At 42.8% G+C, this 23075-nt stretch overlaps 1 protein-coding gene across 4 annotated transcripts in view; it reads left to right on the forward strand.

Moving 5' to 3' along the window:
• Window positions 7940-23075, forward strand: part of CBFA2T2 (CBFA2/RUNX1 translocation partner 2) — a 160316-nt gene continuing 145180 nt past the window's right edge. For 2 of the 4 annotated variants that reach the window (XM_021078107.1, XM_021078108.1), the window contains exon 1: window positions 7952-8145. In XM_021078107.1, coding sequence (XP_020933766.1) covers window positions 8112-8145 — 34 coding nt within the window. In that variant the 5' untranslated portion in view covers window positions 7952-8111. Of the gene's footprint in view, window positions 8146-23075 lie in introns of all 4 variants that reach the window. The other 2 variants (XM_021078106.1, XM_021078110.1) reach the window with 2 other exon arrangements.

The raw sequence follows: 23075 nt of genomic DNA on the forward strand, positions 1-23075 counted from the left end.
CATTCCCTCTCCCTGGAAGACAGTTCCCCCAGATATTCCCATGGCTGGACCTCTCACATCATTACGGTCCTACCCATCCACTGTAAAATGTCAATCCCCACACCTCTGGTACCATCTCTCTTTCCCTTACTCTGTTTTTTTTTTTTTTCTTCTTTTGTCTTTTTAGGGCTGCACCCTCGCCATCTGTAACCCCCAAGCTAAGGGTCGAATCAGAGCTGCAGCTGCTGGCCACAGCCACAGCAATGCCAGATCAGAGCCGAATCTGCAACCTGGGCTGCAGTTTGGGGCAACACCTGATCCTTAACCCACCTGGTGAGGCCAGGGATCGAATCCACATCCTCATGGATACTAGTTGGGATCCTAATCCACTGAACCATGATGGGAACATCCTCTGTTTTTGTCTTTGACATTAAATTTTATTTTTACTTATTTGTCTATTTCCACAGAGTAACGACACGCAGGTAGCAACATTCTCTTATTGACCACTGTATCGTAGCACAAAGCTTGACACAAGAAATGTGCTTAATAAATACTTGTTTAACAAATACACGATGAATTTAAAGAATACATCCTCCCTTTCCTGGTGATCCTTCTATGATGCCCAAGGGCATAGAATGGGGAAAGGGGTAAAGGGGACCAGCCAGAAAGACCCTTATTTGCACTCCCACAGACCCCTGTTCCTACCTCCACTTGAATATTTTTCTTATTTATTTACTTATTTATTTTTTGTCTTTTTAGGGCCGCACCTGCGGTATATGTAGGATCCCAGGCTAGGGGTCGAATTGGGGCTATGGCTGCTGGCCTAGGCCACAGCCACAGCAACGCAGGATCCAAGCCGCATGCAATGCCGGATCCGTAACCCACTGAGCGAGGCCAGGAATCGAACCCGAAACCTCATGATTCCTAGTTGGATTCATTTCCGCTGCACCATGACAGGAACTCCACTTCTGCCGGGGACCAGCCCCGGCGGTCAGGGGATGTCCCGAAGAGGAGGGGCGGCAGGCCCAGGAATAACGGAGGCGCACACACTCTCGAGTAGTGGTCAAGCAGTCTCAAATTTATCGGTGAACAGTGGCAACTTATACAGGAAAAAATTTAAGCTTACATCGGCAGTAAAAGATCAATATCTTGAAATGTTTCCAGAGTTACAGATTAAATGTAAAGATTAAGAAGCACATGTTCCAAAAACTATACATTAAATAAGGGGCATGATCTGTGTAAAATATACCCTAAACCCATTAAAGAGTAAACAAGCAGAAAGCTAGAGGCACATACAGGTCACAAACAACCTTGTAAATGTCATGTACACCTCACTGTCCTTTAACACAAATGTCTATTTACTACATAGCAACAATCTAACTTCTAACATTATGATAGATTTTTATACTTATACAATAAAGTAATAATAATCATCAATTCCTAATGCCTACAAACTATATTGTAAAAACTAAATAATTTGCTGCCTAAATAAAGCATGCCAATATTATCTAAGATCATCATATGAAAAAACAGAAACCTCCCCAGAAGCTATTATTTTGGAAGAAGACAGCACGGAGCCATAGCTCCAAAGATAAGCTAAAGGCTAACAAACAAAAATAGGTTGAAGCTTAAACAGAGAATAATAAATTCCTTTCTTAAGGCAAAAAGAACACAGAGTTAAGGCACATAAGCAAGGCATGGATCAATTATTAAAAAACAAAAGAACAGAAGCCAAAGGTATGTATCTCCAGGTACTGGTCTCTAATGCCTGGTGCAGGTTTCGAGGCCTAGTGGATGTGCTGTTTTGCAGAGCCTTCTTCAGAATCTCCTGGACTGTGTCATCAGGCAGATTCCTTTCTTCAGAGTCCCCTGGACTTTGTCATCAGGTGGATTCCATTCTTGAAACTCGGCTCCCAACACACTTCTCTTATTTATTTAACAGATATTTATGGAGTGCCATCTCTGTCCCAGGAACTGGAGATACAGTGGTGAACAACAAAAAGATCCTGCTGTGTAGAATGGGGAACGATATCCAATCACTGTGATAGAATATGACAGAAGATAACGTGAGAGAAAGAATATATATGTATGACTGGGTCACTTTGCTGCATAGCAGAAATTGACAGAACACTTATAAATAAACTATAATAATAATAAAAAAAGAAACGCTTGTTTTAAAAGAGGCATTCCTATCATGGCTCAGTGGCAATGACCCCAACTGGTATCCATGAGGATTCAGGTTCAATCCCTGGCTCTGCTCAGTGGGTTAAGGATCTGGCATTGCTGTGAGCTGCAATGTAGGTCACAGATGTGGCTTGGATCTGGTGTTGCTGTGGCTGTGGTGTAGGCCAGCAGCTGTAGCTCTGATTCGACTCCCAGCCTGCGAACTTTATATGCCAAGGGTGTGGCCCTAAGAGGAAAAAAAAAAGAAAGAGAGAGAAAGTTTTTAGTGGAGCCTGAGAAAGAAGTATAGTAATCCAAGAATGGGAAAAGTAAATGCCAAATGACAAATGAGTTCTGTGCTGTGAATAAGAGGTTTGTGGTATTATAGGAGTGGATATTTGGAGGTCTGAGAGGTCTAGAGGGCTAGGGAGGGCTTCCCTGAGGAAGTACCAGATGAACTGACACCTGAAGGGTATATAGGAGTAAAGTGGCGGGTGGTTGTGTGGAAGGAGAAAGATGGTGCCCGGAGATGGCTGAGGTGAGGCTAGAGAGCCCTGATATACACTGGGACTCGAATCCTGTCTGGCTAGCGTGAGAGTGACAGAAATGCTGCATGGAGGTCAGCCATGTCTGACTTGGCAAGGCTGGACGAGTTTTTAGGAAGAAGACCTTTTCCTTTCCTCTGCCTATGGAGGGCTGCCTTTGTGGTTCCAGGCCTGGGGCCTTTCTGATCAGCAGAGTCTGTGAGAATGTGTTTCCAGATCAGTTTCTCACTTCATATTATTTTGACAGTAGCCTGCTTTGAGAACCACTCAAGTTATGGGCTAGTTTCTCACTACATGTTTAATGAATAAATTGGTGTTTATACGCCTGAATGTGGTATGGTGACAGAAAACTCTAAGTTCAGCATCTTTGACCAGGCAACCACTTCATAGTATGTGGTCTTGGGGAGGCTAATTACTGTCCCTTCTTGGGAGTTCCCTCCTGGTGCAGTGGGTTAAAAGATCCAGTGTTATCACTGCAACTGCTCGGCCATGGCACAGGTTGGATCCCTGGCCTGGGGACTTTCACATGCTGCAGACATGGCCAAAAAAAAAAAAAAAAAAGATCATCACTTCTTCATTCTGGACTTAATTCAGCAAGTTCTTAAATTCTTTTTTTTTGTCTTTTTAACTATTTCTTGGGCCGCTCTCACGGCATATGGAGGTTCCCAGGCTAGGGGTCCAATCGGAGCTGTAGCCACCGTCCTACACCAGAGCCACGGCAACTCGGGATCCGAGCCAAGTCTGCAATCTACACCATAGCTCACGGCAACGCCGGATCCTTAACCCACTGAGCAAGGGCAGGGATCGAACCCACAACCTCATGGTCCCCAGTCGGATTCCTTAACCACTGCGCCATGACGGGAACTCCCTTTTTTTTTTTTTAATTTGTTTATTTATTTATTTATTTTTGCTATTTCTTGGGTCGCTCCCGCGGCATATGGAGGTTCCCAGGCTAGGGGTCCAATCGGAGCTGTAGCCACCAGCCTACGCCAGAGCCACAGCAACGCGGGATCCGAGCCGTGTCTGCAACCTACACCACAGCTCATGGCAACGCCGGATCGTTAACCCACTGAGCAAGGGCAGGGACCGAACCCGCAACCTCATGGTTCCTAGTCGGATTCGTTAACCACTGCGCCATGACGGGAACTCCCCTTTTTTTTTTTTTTTAAATTTCAAGTCTGTACCTGCAGCATATGGAAGTTCCCAGGCAAGGGGTCGAATTGGAGCTGCAGCTGCCAGCCCACACCACAGCCACAGCGACAGCAATGTGGGATCTGAGCTGCATTTGTGACCTACACCACAGCTTGTGGCAACGCTGGTTACTTTATTTGCTGATCAAGGCCAGGGATCGAACCCAGGTCCTCATAGATATAAGTCAAATTCTCAACCCCCTGAGCCACAACGGGAACTCCCATTTCTTAAATTCTTTATAAGTATTTATTTAATGAATGCATCATAAAATATTCAAAGTGATGTTCAGTCATTATATATCAGATAGCTAAGTGCTGAGAGAAGGCACAGCAATATACAGTAAGATTCAAATGGTAAGATAATTCATTGACGATAATTTCTTTGAGCACCTACTGTTCCAGGCATGAAGGGTAGAGGCTAGGGGAGTGCTGGGTGAGAAAAGAGATGAGAAAAAGAATAAAATGCCAGCTGGGAGTTCCCACTGTGGCTCCACAGTAATAAAACCAACTTAGCATCTATGAGGATTCACTCCCTGGCCTCATTCAATGAGTTAAAAATCCAGCGTTGCCGTGAGCTGTGGTGTAGGTCCCAGACATGGCTTGGATATGGCATTGCTGTGGCTGTGGCATAGGCTAGCAGCTATAGCTCAGATTAGACCTCTAGGCTGAGAATTTCCATATGGCGCAGGCGTGGCCCTAAAAAGACAAAAAAAAAAAAAAAAAAAATCCTGTAATAATGATAATAATTGTAACTTTTTTTTTTTTTTTTTTTTTTTTTTTTTTTGCTGCTTTGCAGCATATGAAATTCCTGGGCCAGGGAGCAGATCCGAGCCATTGACCTATTGCCACAACTGTGGCAACATCAGATCCTTAACCCACTGTGGGGGGCTGAAGATTAAGCCTGTGTGTTGGAACTGAAGAGATGTTGCTGATCATGTTGCAGCACAATGGGAACTCCTGTAACACTTTAAAAATGTACCAAGCACTGTTCAGCAATCTTGTCAGCTAGGTACTATCGTGAGTCATTTGCTGAGGCTTAGAAAGGTAAGATGACTTGTCCAAATCTATATAGTTGATAAGTGTCAAGCCATAATTTTTATCCAGTTTGTCTGGCCTTGGCTTGTGGACTTAGATGTAGCACAATTTTAGAGTGTACATAGTATGTAGGTATTAAGAAAAATTATTATCCAAGAAAAATACAATTATCAAAAACTTGGAAGTAAAGCAAAAGAATAACTGCATGAAATTTGAATTTGCTTTTTCAGTTAATAAATTATGTCTTGGCAAACTTTTATCATCACAAATAGATCTATCTACTTTTTAAATGTTGCATACTATTCTCTATAGTGTATTTCACTAGTTCTCTACAAAGGGCAGCAAATTCCAGTGTTGTTGTTGTTGTTGTTGTTGTTGTTTTTGCCTTTTTGCAATTTCTTGGGCTGCTCCCGCGGCATATGGAGGTTCCCAGTCTAGGGGTCGAATTGGAGCTGTAGCCCCCGGCCTACACCAGAGCCACAGCAACGCAGGATCCGAGCCGCGTCTGCAACCTACACCACAACTCACGGCAACGCCGGATCGTTAACCCACTGAGCAAGGACAGGGATCGAACTCGTGTCTTCATGGATACTAGTCCGGATCATTACTGCTGAGCCACAATGGGAGGGACAGGGACCGAATGAGCAAGGGCAGGGACCGAACCCGCAACCTCATGGTTTCTAGTTGGATTCGTTAACCACTGTGCCAAGACGGGAACTCCAAGTGTTGTTTTTTTAAATAAATAATTCTGACAAACTTTTTTCCTATGTACCTTTTTTTTTTTTTTTTGGTCTTTTTAGGGCAGCACCCATAGCATATGGAAGTTCCTAGGCTAGGGATCGAATTGGAGCTGCAGCTGTGGGCCTACACCACAGCCATAGCAATGTCAGATCCCAGCTGTGGGCCTACACCGCAGCTCAGGGCAATGCCGGATTCTTTAACCCACAGAGTGAGGCCAGGGATTGAACCCATATCCTCATGCATACTCGTCTGATTCTTAACCCACTGAGCCACAACTGGAACTCCTCCTATGCATTTTTTGTGCACATGATTGAGTGTTTCTTTGGGATGAAGACACACAAGTGAAGTTTCCAATCTAATGCATGAAATATGGCAGCTCACTGATCGGTATTTTCCTTGTTATTGGAGAGACTGAGTATGTTTTAAGAATGTTTATTCGCCATCAGATTTTCTTTTCTGCATATTGTTTATTCATTCATTCATTTTTTTTTTTTTTTGTCTTTTCTTTTTTTTTTTTGTCTTTTTGCTTTTTCTATGGCCGCTCCTGTGACATATGGAGGTTCCCAGGCTAGGGGTCGAATTGGAGCTGTAGCCGCCAGCCTACACCACAGCTCACAGCGACGCCGGATCCTTAACCCACTGAGCAAGGCCAGGGATCGAACCTGCAACCTCATGGTTCCTAGTCAGGTTCATTAACCACTGTGCCTCGACGGGAACTCCCTTGTCTTTTTTGTCTTTTCCAGGGCCTCACACATAGCATATGGAGGTTCCCAAGCTAGGGGTCTAATTGGAGCTGTTGCTGCCGGCCTCTGCCAGAGCCACAGCAATGCCAGATCCAAGCCACGTCTGCAACCTACACCACAGCTCATGGCAATGCCAGATCCTTAACACACTGAGCAATGCCAAGAATCGAACCTGCAACCTCATGGTTCCTAGTCGGATTTGTTAACCACTGAGCCACGAAGGGAACACCATGTTTATTCATTCTTTGTTTTTTTGTTTTGTTTTTTGCCATATCCGAGGCATGCAGAAGTTCTGTGGCCAGGAATATCATGCTATAGCAGTGACCTGACCCACAGCAGTGACAATACCAGATCTTTAAGACACTTAGCCACCAAGGAACTCCTCTTTGTCCATTTTTCTATCAAATTATTTTTCTTATTAGTTTTAAGGAGTTCTTTATTTTGAATATTCTTTGTTGAATATGTTGCCAATATTTTATCTCAGTCCTTTGCTTATAAAAGACAAGCAAATCAAGAGAACTTTGTTTACAGTATCTTTGTACATAGAGGAGTTTGGAATTATTAATCTCTTGCTTTAATTTTAATCCCTGTTTTTGAGACTTTGGGAGGCAGAATAGTTCAGAGTAGCTCAAAGAACTGGGTCTTAAGTCAGAGTTCCTCGCTTCCAATCCCACCTCTGCTTTTTGCTAACAATAACCAGTGGATAAGGTATTTGGTGGAAAAATCCCTTTTTGCATTTGTAGAAAAGTGAGAATGATGATATTTTTCTCTCTCATTGTGAGGATTAACTGTATGGCGTGTATAAAAATAGCTCTACATAATGATAGCCAACAATTATTAATTTTATGGAAATGACATTTTATTTTTATATTTTTATTTTTATTTTTTGCTTCTTGGGGCTTCGCCTGTGGCATATGGAAGTTCCGGCTAGGGGTTGAATAGGAGCTTCAGCTGGGGGCCTACAGCACAATCATAGCAATGCATGATCCTCTGAGCTGCGTCTGCAATTTACACCACAGCTCACGACAACACTTGCCCGATACTTAACCCATTGAGGGAGGCCGGGGATCCAACCGGCATCTTCATGAATACTAATCAGAGTTTGTTACCACTGAGCCATAATGGGAACTCCTGGAAATGGCATTTCAGACATTTGAAACACTGCAGGCCAAAAAGGGGAAGTGACTCGCCAAACGACAGGCATAAAAAACGACTAGACCTTAATCTCTACAACTCAGGTGAGGCGGTGTCCCTCCCCCCTAAGCTCCTCCCCCTAGGGCTCCGCCTCTGGGCTCCAGTCACTTTCCTCACCACAGCAGGAATCCCAGTGTCTGAAGATTGGGCCGTGCACGTGATGGGCGCGCGTGACGCAGGCGGGGCGGGACTGAGAAGCAGGATGCTCCGGGATAGGGTGGTAGGTTCGCGCGGAAGGGGCGGGGCAGGTCAGGGGGTTGGAGTTTAGTGGGAACTCGTCTTGGGGCCGGGCTTCCGCGTGCGTTGGCCTGGCAGGCGAGAGCGCGCGGCGGGGCGTGCCAGGCGAACGGGGCGGGGCCATCTGGGGGGCGGGGCGGCGCGCGGCCTAACGGTGGCGTTGGCGGCGGCAGCAGCGGCGGCTCTGGGGTTGGAGAGCTTGGCGGCTTCAGGTCCCGCGGAGGCTCCTGCGAGGGACCCGGGCCGCCGGTGGAGGCGGAGGCGCTTGGCGTTGGCGCTCGGCGATGGTGGGCGTCCCCGGAGCGGCCGCCTTCCAGCGTAAGCGGGGCGGGAAGGCGGGCGGCTGAGGGGGGCGTGTGAGGGGCCTGCGGCTCCACAAGCGCGAGCTCCCGGGAGGCCCCCAGCGCGAGGCCGGGGTGGTAAACTGAGGCCCCAAGAAGGGCGGCAGATCCAAGGTCATGAGGCAGGCCGGGCCTTCCTGGGCTCCCGTGGCCGCCCGAGCGTCTCCTGCACTGCTCGAGGGCTCGGAGCTCATGGACTGAGCGAATCTGTGGGGACCGCGGCCTCGCAGCCGCGGCCGGGCTGGCGTCCATCGAACTTGCCCGCGGACAAGGATTGTTTTGTTCTCCCGGCTCCGGGGCCACAAAGTCCGACCCTGGAGAAGTAGTACACACGCCCAATTTCGAGGGGTGTGTGGCGGATGGTATAGGAAGCGAGGATGTTGCCTCCGAGGGGCCTGTTGAGTGCCGACTCAGGGGTTGGTCTGCCTGGGTTTCCATCCCGGTTCCCCCACTCACAGGCTGTGACCTTGGGTCTCTTCGAGCCTCGATTTCCCCTTCTGCAAAATGAAGATGTAAAGAGCATCTTCAGCCCCTCCCTACCCCAGTTGTGGGTTTTGTGTGTCCAAGTGGGAGGCTTGGCATGGACTTTAGCACATACACAAGTGTGGAAATTGTCATTACTATAATCGCTAATAAACCTCGTCCAGGGTGAACCTCACTTGGAAAAGCTTTAGATTGGTCTCTGGTTTTTTGTTTGTGTGAGATTTTAATTTTGTCTTTGGTTAGTCCTGCTTTATGATCCAATTGCTTTTCTTACCTCCATTTTTCCTTTTTAGCATTTATCTACTGTTCCTCCTAGAATCATAAGATCTTTGGGGGCGGGGTGGGTCTCTTAATAACAACGATAAAATTTTAATTGTTTCTTGTTACAGTAGCAATAATAGCCAACATTTTTTTTTGAGCAGTAGGCTTTTTGCATTCTATTCATTTAATATTTATTAAATCATCTATTAAGTAAAAAGTACCATTTTGGCTCTGGGAATATAGGAACAACTAGATAGACCAAACTCAAGCTTCGAGTTTATTTGGGAGGAGGGGGAAGAGACATGTTAAATGGGGAAACAAATCCATTTTGCATGTTTTTTTTCTTTAATCCTGATTATGGTATAAATAAGAGTTAAGTATTTGTGTAAGCCCATTTTGTAGAGGATGACACTGAGGAACAGAAGGAACCCTGTGGATCCAGCCTCAGAGCCCATGTTCTTCCACACATAAAAGGGACACTTTCCATAGCCTCTCTTTGTTTGATACCCATTAAAGGTTGGATTGAGGAAATGCAAAGTTGCTGCTTTTGATAGTTTGATCCATTCCTCTTGGAGCTTAGGTCTGACAAAGGTACACTATCTTTGTATAGTGAAAGGACCTTTTATCAGAACTTAAATTTTTTATACCCACATCTCTTTTATGCAGTGTTCAGTTTAAAATAGGCCCTAACATACAATTCTTGGTTCTGTTATGTAACTGAAGTTTGTTTTGTTTATTTATTTATAGTGTTCCTAAGAGAATTCTATATTACATTCCCAGGCAATGTGCTTAGTATACTTTGTCTCTTAATCTGGAAGCATATAGTAAGTTACATTAAAATGTTGAGAGGATTTTTTTTCAGTGAGGTTTTCATGTTACAGTTAGATTCAGCATTGACCATCTGCTAAGCACCAGGCTGTGTGCTGATGTAGGGCTTCCAAAGATGAATAAGAGCCGATTCTTGTCTCTAGAAGCTTACTTATAGTCTTGATTGGCTAATGATTTTAACTGAAGTTCTAGGCAAAGAGAATGCTGGAGCTCCGAGTCCCTGGAGGAATTAGTCTAGAGCAGTGGCCTTAGATGTTTTTAGTGTTTTTTGTATCAGTAAATACTGTTGAATATGCACACACATTATGTCATGTTTGTTTTAAATTACAATTGCAGTGTTGTCTGTACTTCCCAATATGTACATTTTATAACGTGCAAAAATAGACATCTTATAAAAGGATGGACTAAAACAAATACAAGTAGAAGTTCCAATATTGTCTTTCCACACCCTAGTGTGTGAATAGTAACTATGCCCCCTATGGTGGAGACCATTGATCTTGCAGTAGGACCTTTCCCTCAACCCATGATGTCTATTGAAATTCAATTCTGGACTTGTGCCTAGGTTGAAATCTTGGGGTCCAATCCTTACTAGCTTTGAGACTCTCAGTACATTACTTAACCTTTTTGTGCACTTTATTTTCCTCATCGGTTGAATTGAGATGATGAGGATTCCTCATTTGTGGTCTCTTGTGATGATTGATAATATGTATATATTAGTATAACATATATGTTAATGTATGTAAAGTACTTACACTGGTTAACACTATTTGGGGGGCTATTAGTGGCTGAAGATAGAAAGATGACTTGGAATCCCACAATCTAGTAGGGATCCTGCACAAGTACATGGATAATGATAAAGTGCTTCAAGTGCTCAAGTAAAAGCTTTTGTGAATGCAGAGTAGGCATAACTAATTGTTCTTTAAGGCTCCAACTAAGGTTCAGGTAAGGAGGTGACATTTGAAGCAGGTGTAAGGAGAGGGGCTTTTTCCAGGAGGATTGGCTAAAGGTATGGAGTAGAAACCGGGAGGCTGTTGAGGGGTTGGTGAGTAGTTCTCCAGAACTATTCAGGGAACCTGACTGAAGCTTGTATAGCTTGTTAATAGGGATAACTGAGTTCTGGCTGGAGTTGTGTCTGGCAGGGGCCAGATGGCAAGGAAGCCTGTTCTAGAACTTTTCATAGTACAACAGCTCTTTTATCTCTGGTGGCACTCATTCTGCCTTTTTAAGTTATCTAAGAATGTAAACTCCTAAATATCAGCTTCTTTGGGGTTATGATAGTATCTGCATTATTATGATTTTATTTTGTGTAGCAAGGTAAGTGGAAGGTCCATAAGCATGGAGAAAGGAATATTAATCCTTGGAGCTACCAAGAATTCTGAACAATTTTCAAGTGGAATGGGAGTTCCTGTTATGGCTCAGTGGGTTGGGTTAAGAATCTGACTAGTATCCATGAGGATCCAGGTTCTATTCCCTGGCCTTGCTCATCGGATTAAGGATCCAGCATTGCATGGAGTTCCCGTCATGGCTCAGTGGTAATGAACCAGACTAATATCCATGAGGACTCGGGTTTGATCCCTGGTCTCGCTCAGTGGGTTAAGGATCCAGCGTTGCTGTGAGCTGTGGTGTAGGTCACAGACGGGGCTCAGATCCAGGGTTCCTGTGGCTGTGGCGTAGGCCGGGAGCTATAGCTCTGATTTGCCCCCTAGCCTGGGAACTTCCATATGCTGCAAGTGTGGCACTTAAAAAAAAAAAAAAAAAGAAGAAGTGGAGTGATAAATGATCATTGTTATTAGTGAAAAACTCACAAATATTTTATGATAGACCCTGTGCATTATTATTCAAAAGGTGTGGGGGGAGTTCCCGCCGTGGCGCAGTGGTTAACGAATCCGACTAGGAACCATGAGGTCGCGGGTTCGGTTCCTGCCCTTGCTCAGTGGGTTAACGATCCGGCGTTGCCGTGAGCTGTGGTGTAGGTTGCAGACGCGGCTTGGATCCTGCGTTGCTGTGCCTCTGGCGTAGGCTGGTGGCTACAGCTCCGATTCAACCCCTAGCCTGGGAACCTCCATATGCCGCGGGAGTGGCCCAAGAAATAGCAGCAACAACAACAACAACAACAAAAGACAAAAAGACAAAAGACAAAAAAAAAAAAAAAAAAAAAAAAAAAAGGTGTGGGAACTGTTATATTCAGTCTCTCTTTCTTTATCTGGCACTTAACCCATCAGGATGAAAGTAGAGATGTAAAAGTGCCAAAAAGGCTTCTCTGAAGCTGAATTAGCAGCCTTCCATTTGCTCCTCAAGGTCCGTTCTCCATCCTTTCCCATCCTGTTCTCTGGTCTGGGAAGCAGACTTACTTAGAATACATCAACTGGCTTCCATCCCATCTGAGGTTATGAATTTACTCTGCTCCTTTCCTATGGATGTTGTCTCTGGCTGGCTGTTTGGCTTGACTGCAGATTACTTGGGAGTTCCCTTTGTGGCTCAGCAGTTAACGAACCCGACTAGGATCCATGAGGATGTGGGTTCGATCATTCGCCTCACTCAGTGTGTTAAGGATCTGGCATTGCCATGAGCTGTGGTGTAAGCTGGGCAGTTGTAGCTCTGATTTGACCCCTAGCCTGGGAACTTCCATACGTGGAGGGTATGGCCCTAAAAAGGCAAAAAAGGGGAAAAAAAAAAGATTGCTTGTTCCTCTAAAGGTGGTTCTTCCTACATGCCATGACTCACACTCCTATGTTTGGAAAGTTTATGATTCCTTTGTTGCTTGGGCTTAGAGGTACTCTCACTAGACCCAGGATACTTAATCTGAGCCTAGCTCATAGCAGTTTTAAAAGCAACTAATGCTTATGCACATGGTGGTATATGGAATGACTGGCCAGTGGGGACCTGCTATGTAGCGACAGGAACTCTACCCAGTATTCTGTGATAATCTGTATGGGAAAAGAATCTGATAAAGAGTGGATATGGGAGTTCCCATCGTGGCGCAGTGGTTAACGAATCCGATTAGGAACCATGAGGTTGCGGGTTCGGTCCCTGCCCTTGCTCAGTGGGTTAACGATCCGGCGTTGCCATGAGCTGTGGTGTAGGTTGCAGACGCAGCTCAGATCCCGCGTTGCTGTGGCTCTGGCGTAGGCCAGTGGCTACAGCTCCGATTCGACCCCTAGCCTGGGAACCTCCATATTCCGCGGGAGCGGCCCAAGAAATAGCAACAACAACAACAACAATAATAACAACAACAAAAAAGACCAAAAAAAAAAAAAAAAAAAAGAGTGGATATGGGGGGGCAGGCTGGGTCACTTTGTTGTACAGCAGAAATTATCATAATTTTATAAATCAACTATACTTCAATAAAACTTTTTTAAAAATGAGAAGGAAAAGAAAACCAACTAATGTAGATGGAGAGGAGAGAGGCTACCCCAGGTTAAGCATACCGACAGTGAGAGACAGGGTCTCATCCTTTCCTGTGGAATTAGCTACTGTGCCACATTGATGTCTTCAGTCATTTTCCCCCCGAACTGTTGGGTATGAAAAAAATTAGGAGTAAAATTAAAAACACCCATAATCTGTGACCACATAATTAAGATTAGTTAAATAGTAGTAGCCTGTTTTAAAAGGCAAGGATGGGAGTTCCCATTGTGGCTCAGCGGAAACAAATCTGACTAGTATCCATGAGGACACAGGTTCAATCCCTGGCCTTGCTTAGTGGGTTAAGGGTCTGGTGTTGCCGTGAGCTGTGGTGTAGGTCGAAGATTGGCTTGGATCTGGTGTTGCTGTGGCTGTGGTGTAGGCTGGCGGCTACAGTTCTGATTCGACCCCTAGCCTGGGGACTTCCCTATGCCTCAGGTGCAGCCCTAAAAAGCAAAAGCAAAAAAAAAAAAAAAAAAAATGCAGGGATATAACTGAGGCAGGTTGTTTGGCCTAATGGAAAAAGCAGAATTTGGAGGCAGACTTTGGGTTTAAGGCCGTGTTCAAACTGGGAAGTTAATCAACTTCTGAGACCTCTGAGACTTAGTTGTTTGTTTTATCTATAAATGATGGTAACTCCTACCTAGTAATAATAATAACTAATACTGAATGTTTATTTTGGGCCAGATACCATGCCAAGCATTATATATACCTTGCGCCTTTTAATCTTCCACTCTTATTTAGATATATATCCTATTTTGCAAATTAGGAAATTGACTCAGATGTCATAGAGCTAGTAAATGACCAAGTCAAGATTAAAATCTAGATCTGGAGTTCCCATTCTGGCTCAGTGGGTTAAGAACCCGCATAGTGTCTGTGAGATGCAGGTTTAATCCCTGGCCTCGCTCAGTGGGTTAAGGATCCGGCATTGCCACAGGCTGCTATGTAGGTCACAGACTCGGCTCCGATCTGCCGTTGCTGTGGCGTAGGCCGGCAGCTGTAGCTCCGATCAGATCCCTAACCTGGGAACATCTGTATGCTGCAGGTGTGGCCCTAAAAAGTAAAAAAAAAAAAAAAAAAAAAAAAAAGCAGAGAATTTGGGTATTAAGCCTGTTGTGTAGGGTATGCAAATCCAAACTATCATCAGTTATTTGAATTTAATGAAAGCTTTTAAACAGAAAGAATGGTTTAAATCATGGCATACAATGGATGAATGTAGCACTAGGTTACAGATAAGTTAATTTATTAAGTTCATTTCTCCTACAGGATAAGGAAAGCAGGAGGAAAGAGGGGGGAAAGTAAGATTTCTTACCTGCTGGATTTATCTTCAATCCTTAGTTTAGAGCATTGTTTTGAACCTTGTATTATAGAAAGTGATCACTCAGTTGTAAAGATTTACTTTGGGAGTTCCCGTCGTGGCGCAGTGGTTAAGGAATCTGACTGGGATTCCTAGTGGGTTCAATCCCTGGCCTTGCTCAGTGGGTTAAGGGTCCAGCGTTGCCATGAGCTGTGGTGTAGGTCGAGGATACGCCTTGGATTCTGAGTTGCTGTGGCTGTAGCATATGCCAGCAGCTACAGCTCCGATCAGACCCCTAGCTTGGGAACCGCCATATGCCTCGGGAAGCGGCCCTAGAAAAAGAAAAAAGACAAAAAAAAAAAAAAAGATTTACTTAAAATCCCTGAAAGTTCGAAGGCTAATGAGAGAGAATCTCCCCTAGTTATTGTTTCTGCTTTAGTAAGATTACAAAGAAGGGGGGATGCAGCTTGCTAAGGCCGTATTGACTGGCCTCATGTGCAATATGAGCTAGTATATGTACATGTGACAGAGCCTGTCTCTGGGTTTTATTATGGCTGGTTAAGTAGCTTTTGCCTCTGTCTCTGGTTTCTGTCTCTGGCTCCTTGAAGTCCTTGAGGCTATCTGAAATTATAGGGGCTGGGGTATCATAAATTAAACTTGTGAAGTGAGTCTATAGCAGGTATGTTAACTGAATCTGATTTTAAGTTCACTTGAATTCTTTTTAAAAAAAAAGTCTTTGCTAGATTTTTCTGTTGGGTGCTTTTCACGTATGTCATCTCATGTAATTCTTAGAACATCCTTGGGAGGGAGGAGTTAGTATATCTGCTTTACAGGTGAGGAAATAAGACTCAGAGAAGTTAAATAAATTTCCCTAGGTCACACAGTTAATCAGTAGCAGATGCACTATTCACACTTAGTTCAGTCTTGATATCGAATTCATCAAGATGAGTCCAAAACCCACTATTTGTTACTCTCTATCACATGGCTCCTTCTTTTTACTAGCTAGACTTGTGGTCTTTAGACGAGTGTACCAGAGCTCCCTGAAGATACTTGATTTCCCATCATTTTTCTTCAACAACTTTCTTTCTCTAACATCTTATTTAAAAAGGTCCTGGGGATGGATATGATTTAAAGACTGCTATATTAGATCTTGGTCTTGTTTAGAAGTATCCTGAATTGGCCTCAGTGATGAATTAAAAACAAAAAAACAAAAAGGCAGCAGAAACTCTCAGCAGCCTTTACCAATTCATCCCATATGTTTCCTGATTTTAGCAGTGAAGCAGATGATGGCAATGAACATCAAAAGCCCAAGAAATGTCCATGCTAATTTTACATGGCCCTGTGAGGACTGTCAAATATGGATCATCAAATATGGTATATGAACTATGCAGTGAACCTTTGCTTTGGAATGTGGCTCTTAAAAATATAGTTCTATCCTTTTATTTTATATTGCTGTAATTAAATGCAGAAATCAAAGTAAAATTCAGAATAACTCAGAGCTGGATATCCTTCTGTCTGAATTGATAGCTTTGGAGTTGGCTAGACCTTTCAATTAAATTAGCTGATGGCGACAAATATGTAATCTGACCTCTCCAGCAATGCAAGTGAAATGTTAATACCAGGCATAGCACTGCTCCCCTGACACACTTCTTTGACCTTTTCCTCTCTTAACAAATGTTTCCCTTATTTCTTTGTTAACTTAGCCATCTCCATGCAGAGGTTCTGCCTGCTTTTAATTTTTTGAAGCCATATGAGAACAGATGTTCAAACAGCACAGATTTATTAATTTTTATTCCTAGACCTACACTAATCAAAATCACCATTTCCGCTAATTCACATATCATTTTTAGCTAGTTTACTGTCCCCTTACCACTACCCATCCTCTCTCTCCCCTCCCCTCAATAAATGCTAAAATACTAGTGACATTTTCTCCACCAAAAATGTGGCAGGGAGTTCCCTTTGTGGCTCAGCGGTTAACGAACCCCGCTAGGATCCATGAGGATGTGGGTTCAATTCCTGGCCTCACTCAGTGGGTTAAGGATCCAGCATTGCTGTGAACTGTGGTATAGGTCGCAGATGTGTTGGATCTGGCATTGCTGTGGCGTAGGTTCAACCGCTAGCCTGGAAACTTCCATATTGCTGTGGGTGCAGCCCTAAAAAGACCAAAAAAAAAAAAAAAAAAAAAGTGGCAGGCTTATTTTTTTCCTCTTATTGAGAAAGTAATTATGTCATTCATTTTGTTTTCATCTTGAGAAGTGTAGTTAGCCTTGCAGGGAGGAGGCAGGCAGAAAAGCAAGTCCTCTTTATGGCTGAGATTAAAAGAAAAGGTGGCTTGAGGGTGGGAAGTTTTTTTTTTCCGTGAAGCTGTTAAAATCACTAGGTAATACAACACTGCACGTTCAGCAGTTCCATGAAAAGTTGGATTTTGATCTCTTTTTTATTTTTGACTGCATTTATGGGGAAGTTCCCAGGCCAGGGATTGAACCCACGCCACAGCAGTGACCCAAACTGCAATAGTGACAACACTGATCCTTAACCTACTGAGCCACAGAGAACTCTAGGAGAGGGAAGTTCAGAGTGGTGAGGGAGGGGGAAAAGTGAAGTCTTAGGTCCTCTGTCATTCTTTCACTAGCCGCCTGGAGCTCCTTAGAACTCAGGATCTCTAGTTTTCATAAGCTCCCTCTTTTTTGAAATTTTTATTTTCTTTGTTTTTGGCCACCCTGAGGCACATGGAGTTCCTGGGCCAGCGATCAAATCTAAGCTGCATTTGCAACCTAAGCCACAGCTGTGGCAACACTGGATCCCTAACCGCTATGCCAGGCTGGGGATTGAACCTGTGTGCCAGAGCTCCCAAGACACTGCCAATTCCACTGCATCACAGTAAGAACTCCCCTTTTTTGAAATTTTTGTTTATTTATTGGACCACATACATGGCATATAGAAGTTCCTGGGCCAGGACTTGAATCTGAGCCACAGCTACGGCAGTGCTTGCTCCTTAACCCACTGTGCCACAGCAGGAACTCCCATTAGCTCCTCTATAATTTTCCCTTGATAGTTTGGTCTGGCTAAGTGGTTTGAACTATAATCTCTCCATATATATGTTATATATATGTGTGTGTATGTACGTATGTATATGTACGTATATATATGTAATAATTTATCTTCTGGATGCACCCGCTGTATACAAAAGTTCCCAGGTTAGGGATAGAATCTGAGACACAGGTTCGACCTGAGCCACAGCTATGACAAGCCAGATTCTCCCTTCCTTCCTTCCTGCCTTCCTATTTTTTTGTTATAGTTGATTTAACAAAGCCAGATTCTTAATCCAGTGTGCCTTCAGGGAATTCCTCAAACTTTTTACTTTGACATAATTTCAAACTTAGGAAAAAGTTTCAAGAGTATTATTTATTTATTTTTAGAAAGGAAGATGTAAAACTGTCTTTATTTGCATATGGCATGATCTTTTTTTAATATAGAAAATCCTAAGGAATCCACAAATGCAAAAAACAAGGAATTATTAGAATTTTAATACAAGTTAAGCAAGGTTGTAGTATACAAGGTCAATATACAATATATTAGCAATAAACAGTCCAAAAATAAAACAATTCCCACTTACAATTGCATAAAAAAGAGTAATAGACTTAGGGATGCATTTAATAAAAGAAGTGCAAGACTTGAATATTAAAAACTATAAAACACCATTGAAAAATTAAAGAAGACCTAAATAAATTGAAAGAAATTCCATGATTATAAGTTGAAAGACATAATATTGTTAAGATGGCAGTACTGCCCAAATTAATCTACATATTCAATGCAATCTTTTATTTTTTATTTTTCTTTCTTTTTTTTTTGCTTTTTAGGGCTGCACCTGTGGTATATGGAAGTTCCCAGGCTAGGGGTCAAATCAGTGCAAGAGTATTATTAAAATACCTGTATGCCATTTAATTGATGCCCTAAATGTCAGAATTTGACTGTATTTTCTATATTCTTTTTTTATATGCACATTATTTTTTGAACTATTTAGAGTAAGTTTCAGATGTGATATCTCTTTACCCGAAATAACATAATTTCCAATAAACTAGGACATTCTCTTAGGTAAATCACAAAACTATACTTACCAAAATGAGGAAAAAGTTGATACAATATTACTATCTAATATATGACTTATTAAAATTTTGCCATTTGTTACAATAATGTTCCTTAGAGGAAAAAAAATTTTTTTTTTCTGGTCTAAGATCCAATCCAGGATCACATGTTATATTTAATTGTCTGGTCTCTGGTCTCCTCCCATTTGGAAGAATCCTTCAGTCTTATTTTTCATGACCTTGTCTTTTTTGAATAGTGTAAGCCATTTATTTTGTAAAGTGTCCCTCAATTTGAATTTGTCTTCCTTATGAATAGATTCAGGAGTTCCCATCATGGCTCAGTGGTAAACGAACCCAACTAGTATCCTTGAGGTCGAGGGTTCGATCCCAGGCCTTGCTCAGTGGGTTAAGGATCCAGTGTTGCCGTGAGCTGTGGTGTAGGTCAAAGATGCGGCTCAGATCCCACGTTGCTATGGCTCTAGTGTAGGCCAGCAGCTGTAGCTCAGATTCGACACCTAGCTGGGAACTTCCATATGCTGAAGATTTGGCCCTAAAAAATAAAATTGATTCAGATTATGCATTTTGGCAGGAATATCACAAAGTGATGTTGTGTCCTTCTCATTGCACCGTATCAGAAGGCACATGATGTCCATTTGTTCAGTACTGATGATGTTAACTTTAATAACTTAAGTGATGTCTGTCAGGTTCTTCCACTGTAGAGTTTTAATATTTTCCTTTTTAATTAGTAATGTTACAGGAGATACTGAGTCCATGTAAATATCTAGTTTTCATCAAATTTTTACCCACTGGTTTTAGCATCTATTGATGATGTTTACTCTAGTCAGTTATTACTGTGATAGTTGTGCTGTGATCTTCAATCAGTTCTTCTTTGTTTATTAGTTGATATTTCTATTGTAGAGCATTTTCTTAGTTTTATTTGTATATATTAATATGGATTCTTATTTTATTCAGCAGGTTATAACCTGTTAGCATCATTATTCATTGTGGTGTTCACATTGTCTCAGATTTGGCCAGTGTGAACTCCCTTTAAGCTAGCTTTTGACAAGTTCCCAACATTCTTGAGCCATTTCCTTACTTTTTGGCACAAAAAAGATATCCCAGGATTATGTTATCCTCCTTCCTGAGCTTTAGAATCAGCCATTTCTCCAAGATATTTCTCTTCTAATTACTGTTAGTGGAGAAAATTATTTAGAAATCAAGATCTGGAGTTCCCATTGTGGCCCAGTGGTTAACGAATCTGACTAGTATCCATGAGGACATGAGTTTAATCCCTGGCCTTGCTCAGTGGGTTAAGGATCCAGCGTTGCTATGAGTTGTGGCGTAGGTTGCAGATGCGGCTTGGATCCTGAGTTGCTGCGGCTGTGGTGTAGGCCAGCAGCTACAGCTCCAATTCGACCCTTAGCCTGAGAACCTCCATATGCTGCGGGTGTGGCCCTAAAAAGACAAAAAATAAGTAAATAAGTAAAAATCAAGATCTGGTTGCTATGTGTGCTTATTGCTGTGAGATGTCATTGCTGCTAGATTCTCTTTTTATTTTTTTATTTTTTGGCTGTACCTGTGGCGTATGAAAGTTCCCAGGCCAGAGGATCGAATCTGAGCCACAGCTGTGACCTACACTGCAGCTGCAGCAATGCCTGATCATTAACCTACTGCACCACAGTGGAAACTCCTTTAGATCCTCTTAATGGGCAGAGCTAAGAAATCTGTTTATGTGTGTGTGTGTTTATATGTAGTGTGTGTATATATATATGTACATATACACACACATCTAAATTTCTTTCTTTCTTTCTTTCTTTCTTTTTTTTTTTTTTTTTTGGTCTTTTTGCCTTTTCTAGGGCTGCTCCTGCGGTATATGGAGGTTCCCAGGCTAGGGGTCTAATCAGAGCCGTAGCCACCGGCCTACAGCACAGCCACAGCAACTCGGGATCTGAGCCACGTCTGCAACCCACACCACAGCTCACAGCAATGCCGGATCCTCGACCCACTGAGCAAGGCCAGGGATCGAACCTGCAACCTCATGGTTTCTAGTCGGATTCGTTAACCACTGCGCCATGACGGGAACTCCTAAATTTATTTCTATATTCATATCTACAAGTAATAAAAGCTGAAACTGAACAAAGGCTTCTTTTCTGCTTGGTGCAGAAAGCCAAGCTCTGACAGTGGGAGTTTGCAGCAAAGTAAAGATTTATTGCAGGGTGCCAAGCAAGGAAGTGGGATCCATTCCAACCTGGTCTTCGAATTAGGTTTGTTTGTTTGTTTGTTTGTTTGTTTGTTTTTCAGGGGAAGAACAAAAAGACTGGGAATAATTATCCTCTTGTGACATTTCTTTGACATTTCTTCTTTAATTTTTAAATTTTGTGGCTGGGAGTTCCCGCTGTGGTGCAACGGGATCAGCAACAAATCTGGAGTGTTGGGGTGCAGGTTCTACCCTAGCCTAACACGATGAGTTAAAGATCTGGTGTTGCTGAAACTGTGGGCTTGGATCTGATCCCTGACCCCGGACCATAGGGTAGCCGAAGAGAGAAAAAATAGAGTATATGGAAGTTCCTGGGCCAGGGATTGAATCCGAGCCACAGCTGCAACCCATACCACAGCTGTGGCAGTGTTGGTCCTTCAACCCACTGTGCTGGGCCAGGAATCAAACTCTGCAGCGACGCATGCCACTGTACACTGTAGTTGGATTCTTAACCTACAGTGCCATAGCGGAAACTCCCCGTTGACATTTCCTAATTGTAATTTTGGGAGTCAGGATGTTCTGGTTTACGGTTCTCTAGCCAGAGTGATCCCTGGCTCCGGGTCTGTTAGCTTATTTTGCTCTGGAGAAGTAACCTGAGTTGGTATGTTAATTATGATGTCTCTAATAGCAATTTTACTACCTTAACAGTGTTATCGACAGTGGCAGTTTTAGTCATCTGACTCTGGTTGATTAGTGTTCAGTTAGCGCAGGATTGAGGTCAAAGAGGACAAGAAAGGGAAAAAAGTTTTGGATAGAAAGATTAATGATAAACTTGATAAGGGAAGTCAGTTTCACATTTGTGTGTTCAGACTAATATCTCCAATACCACACACAACCTTTTCCATATTTGTAAACCCCTTCTCTTACCTGGGGCTTGTAAGCCTAACTCACATAATCCACATAAATGTAAGTGCTCAATCTTAGAATATATAGAAAATAGCTCCAGGATTGCTAACCCATATTACTGTGAAATACCTACCATATAGAGTTCAGTTAGTAAACCCCTTTGTTTACAGGTTTTGTTTTGTTTGCCATTAGTCTGAGGGTATATGGTCAATATATTGTATTCAGAAGTTATTCTGCGGTAGCTCCTCAGTGATTTAAGATGCAGTTCAATTTACAGAAATTTGATGTGTACTTTTAAGAACAAGTTTATTAGAATTTCCATCATGGCTCAGTGGAAATGAGTGTAACTAGTATCCATGAAGATGCAGATTCAATCCTGGCCTTGATCAGTGGGTTAAGGATCCAGCATTGCCATGATCTGTGGTGTAGGTCACCGAGGTGACTCGAATCTGGCATTGCTGTGGTGTAGGCCAATGGCCTTAAAAAAAAGACCAAAAAAAGGAAAAAAAAAAAGAAATTTATCACATAAAGTGAGAAATGTGTGAAAAAAGTATTCTAAAATACACTATATGATTTATTTTTCTTTCTTTTCTTTTCTTTATTATTATTAGTTTTTTTTTTTCTTTGGCCTTTTAGGGCAGCACCGGTGGCATATGGAAGTTCTCAGGCTAGGGGTTGAATCAGAGCTGCAGCTGCCAGCCTACACTACAGCCACAGCAGCATGGGATCTGAGCCTCATCTGTGACCTACACGACAGCTCACAGCAACTCCAGATCCCTGACCCACTGAGTGAGGCCAGGGATGGAACCCACATCCTCATGGTTACTAGTCAAATTTGTTTCTGCTGTGCCATAACAGGAATTCCTGGTTTTTTGATTTTTCTTGGTGCTTCTGTTTCGGTAGAATTTCAGAATAACTTGAAATTCTTAATTTCAAATAAATCTCAGTATTTCCATTCATCTTTTGGAAGTGCATTTGATTGACTCTCAGTGGTGGAGTGTCTTCCATACCCTAGGTAAATAGTTTTTAAATTTTTTATGGTTCTGATAATTTGTAGCTGCTGACTTGTTGGTTTTGGCACATAGTGCCAATTTTTTTTTCTTATAAAAAGCATTGATTTGCTACTGAGTGGCTTACCTTGGAAACTCCAAAGGAGGAATTTTAGTGTACTAATTTTTCAGATATATTTGCAGGTGAGAACTATAGGTTGCCCTTTCTGGGGCTTTAGAATGGAGAGAACAGAAGGAAGAAATTTGGTGATGACAAATAAAAGTCAGGTAATGGTGACTACTGGAATGAGCACTGTCAATAATACTGATTCCTTAGAAAAGAGAAGCACCCTGTCTTTTTTTGAGGGGGGGGTGGTCTATTTAGGGCCACACCTGCGGCATATGGAGATTCCCAGGCTAGTGGTCGAATTGGAGCTGTTGCTGCCAGCCTACACCACA

Source organism: Sus scrofa, chromosome 17, assembly GCF_000003025.6.
Source record: "Sus scrofa isolate TJ Tabasco breed Duroc chromosome 17, Sscrofa11.1, whole genome shotgun sequence".
NCBI lineage: Eukaryota > Metazoa > Chordata > Mammalia > Artiodactyla > Suidae > Sus > Sus scrofa.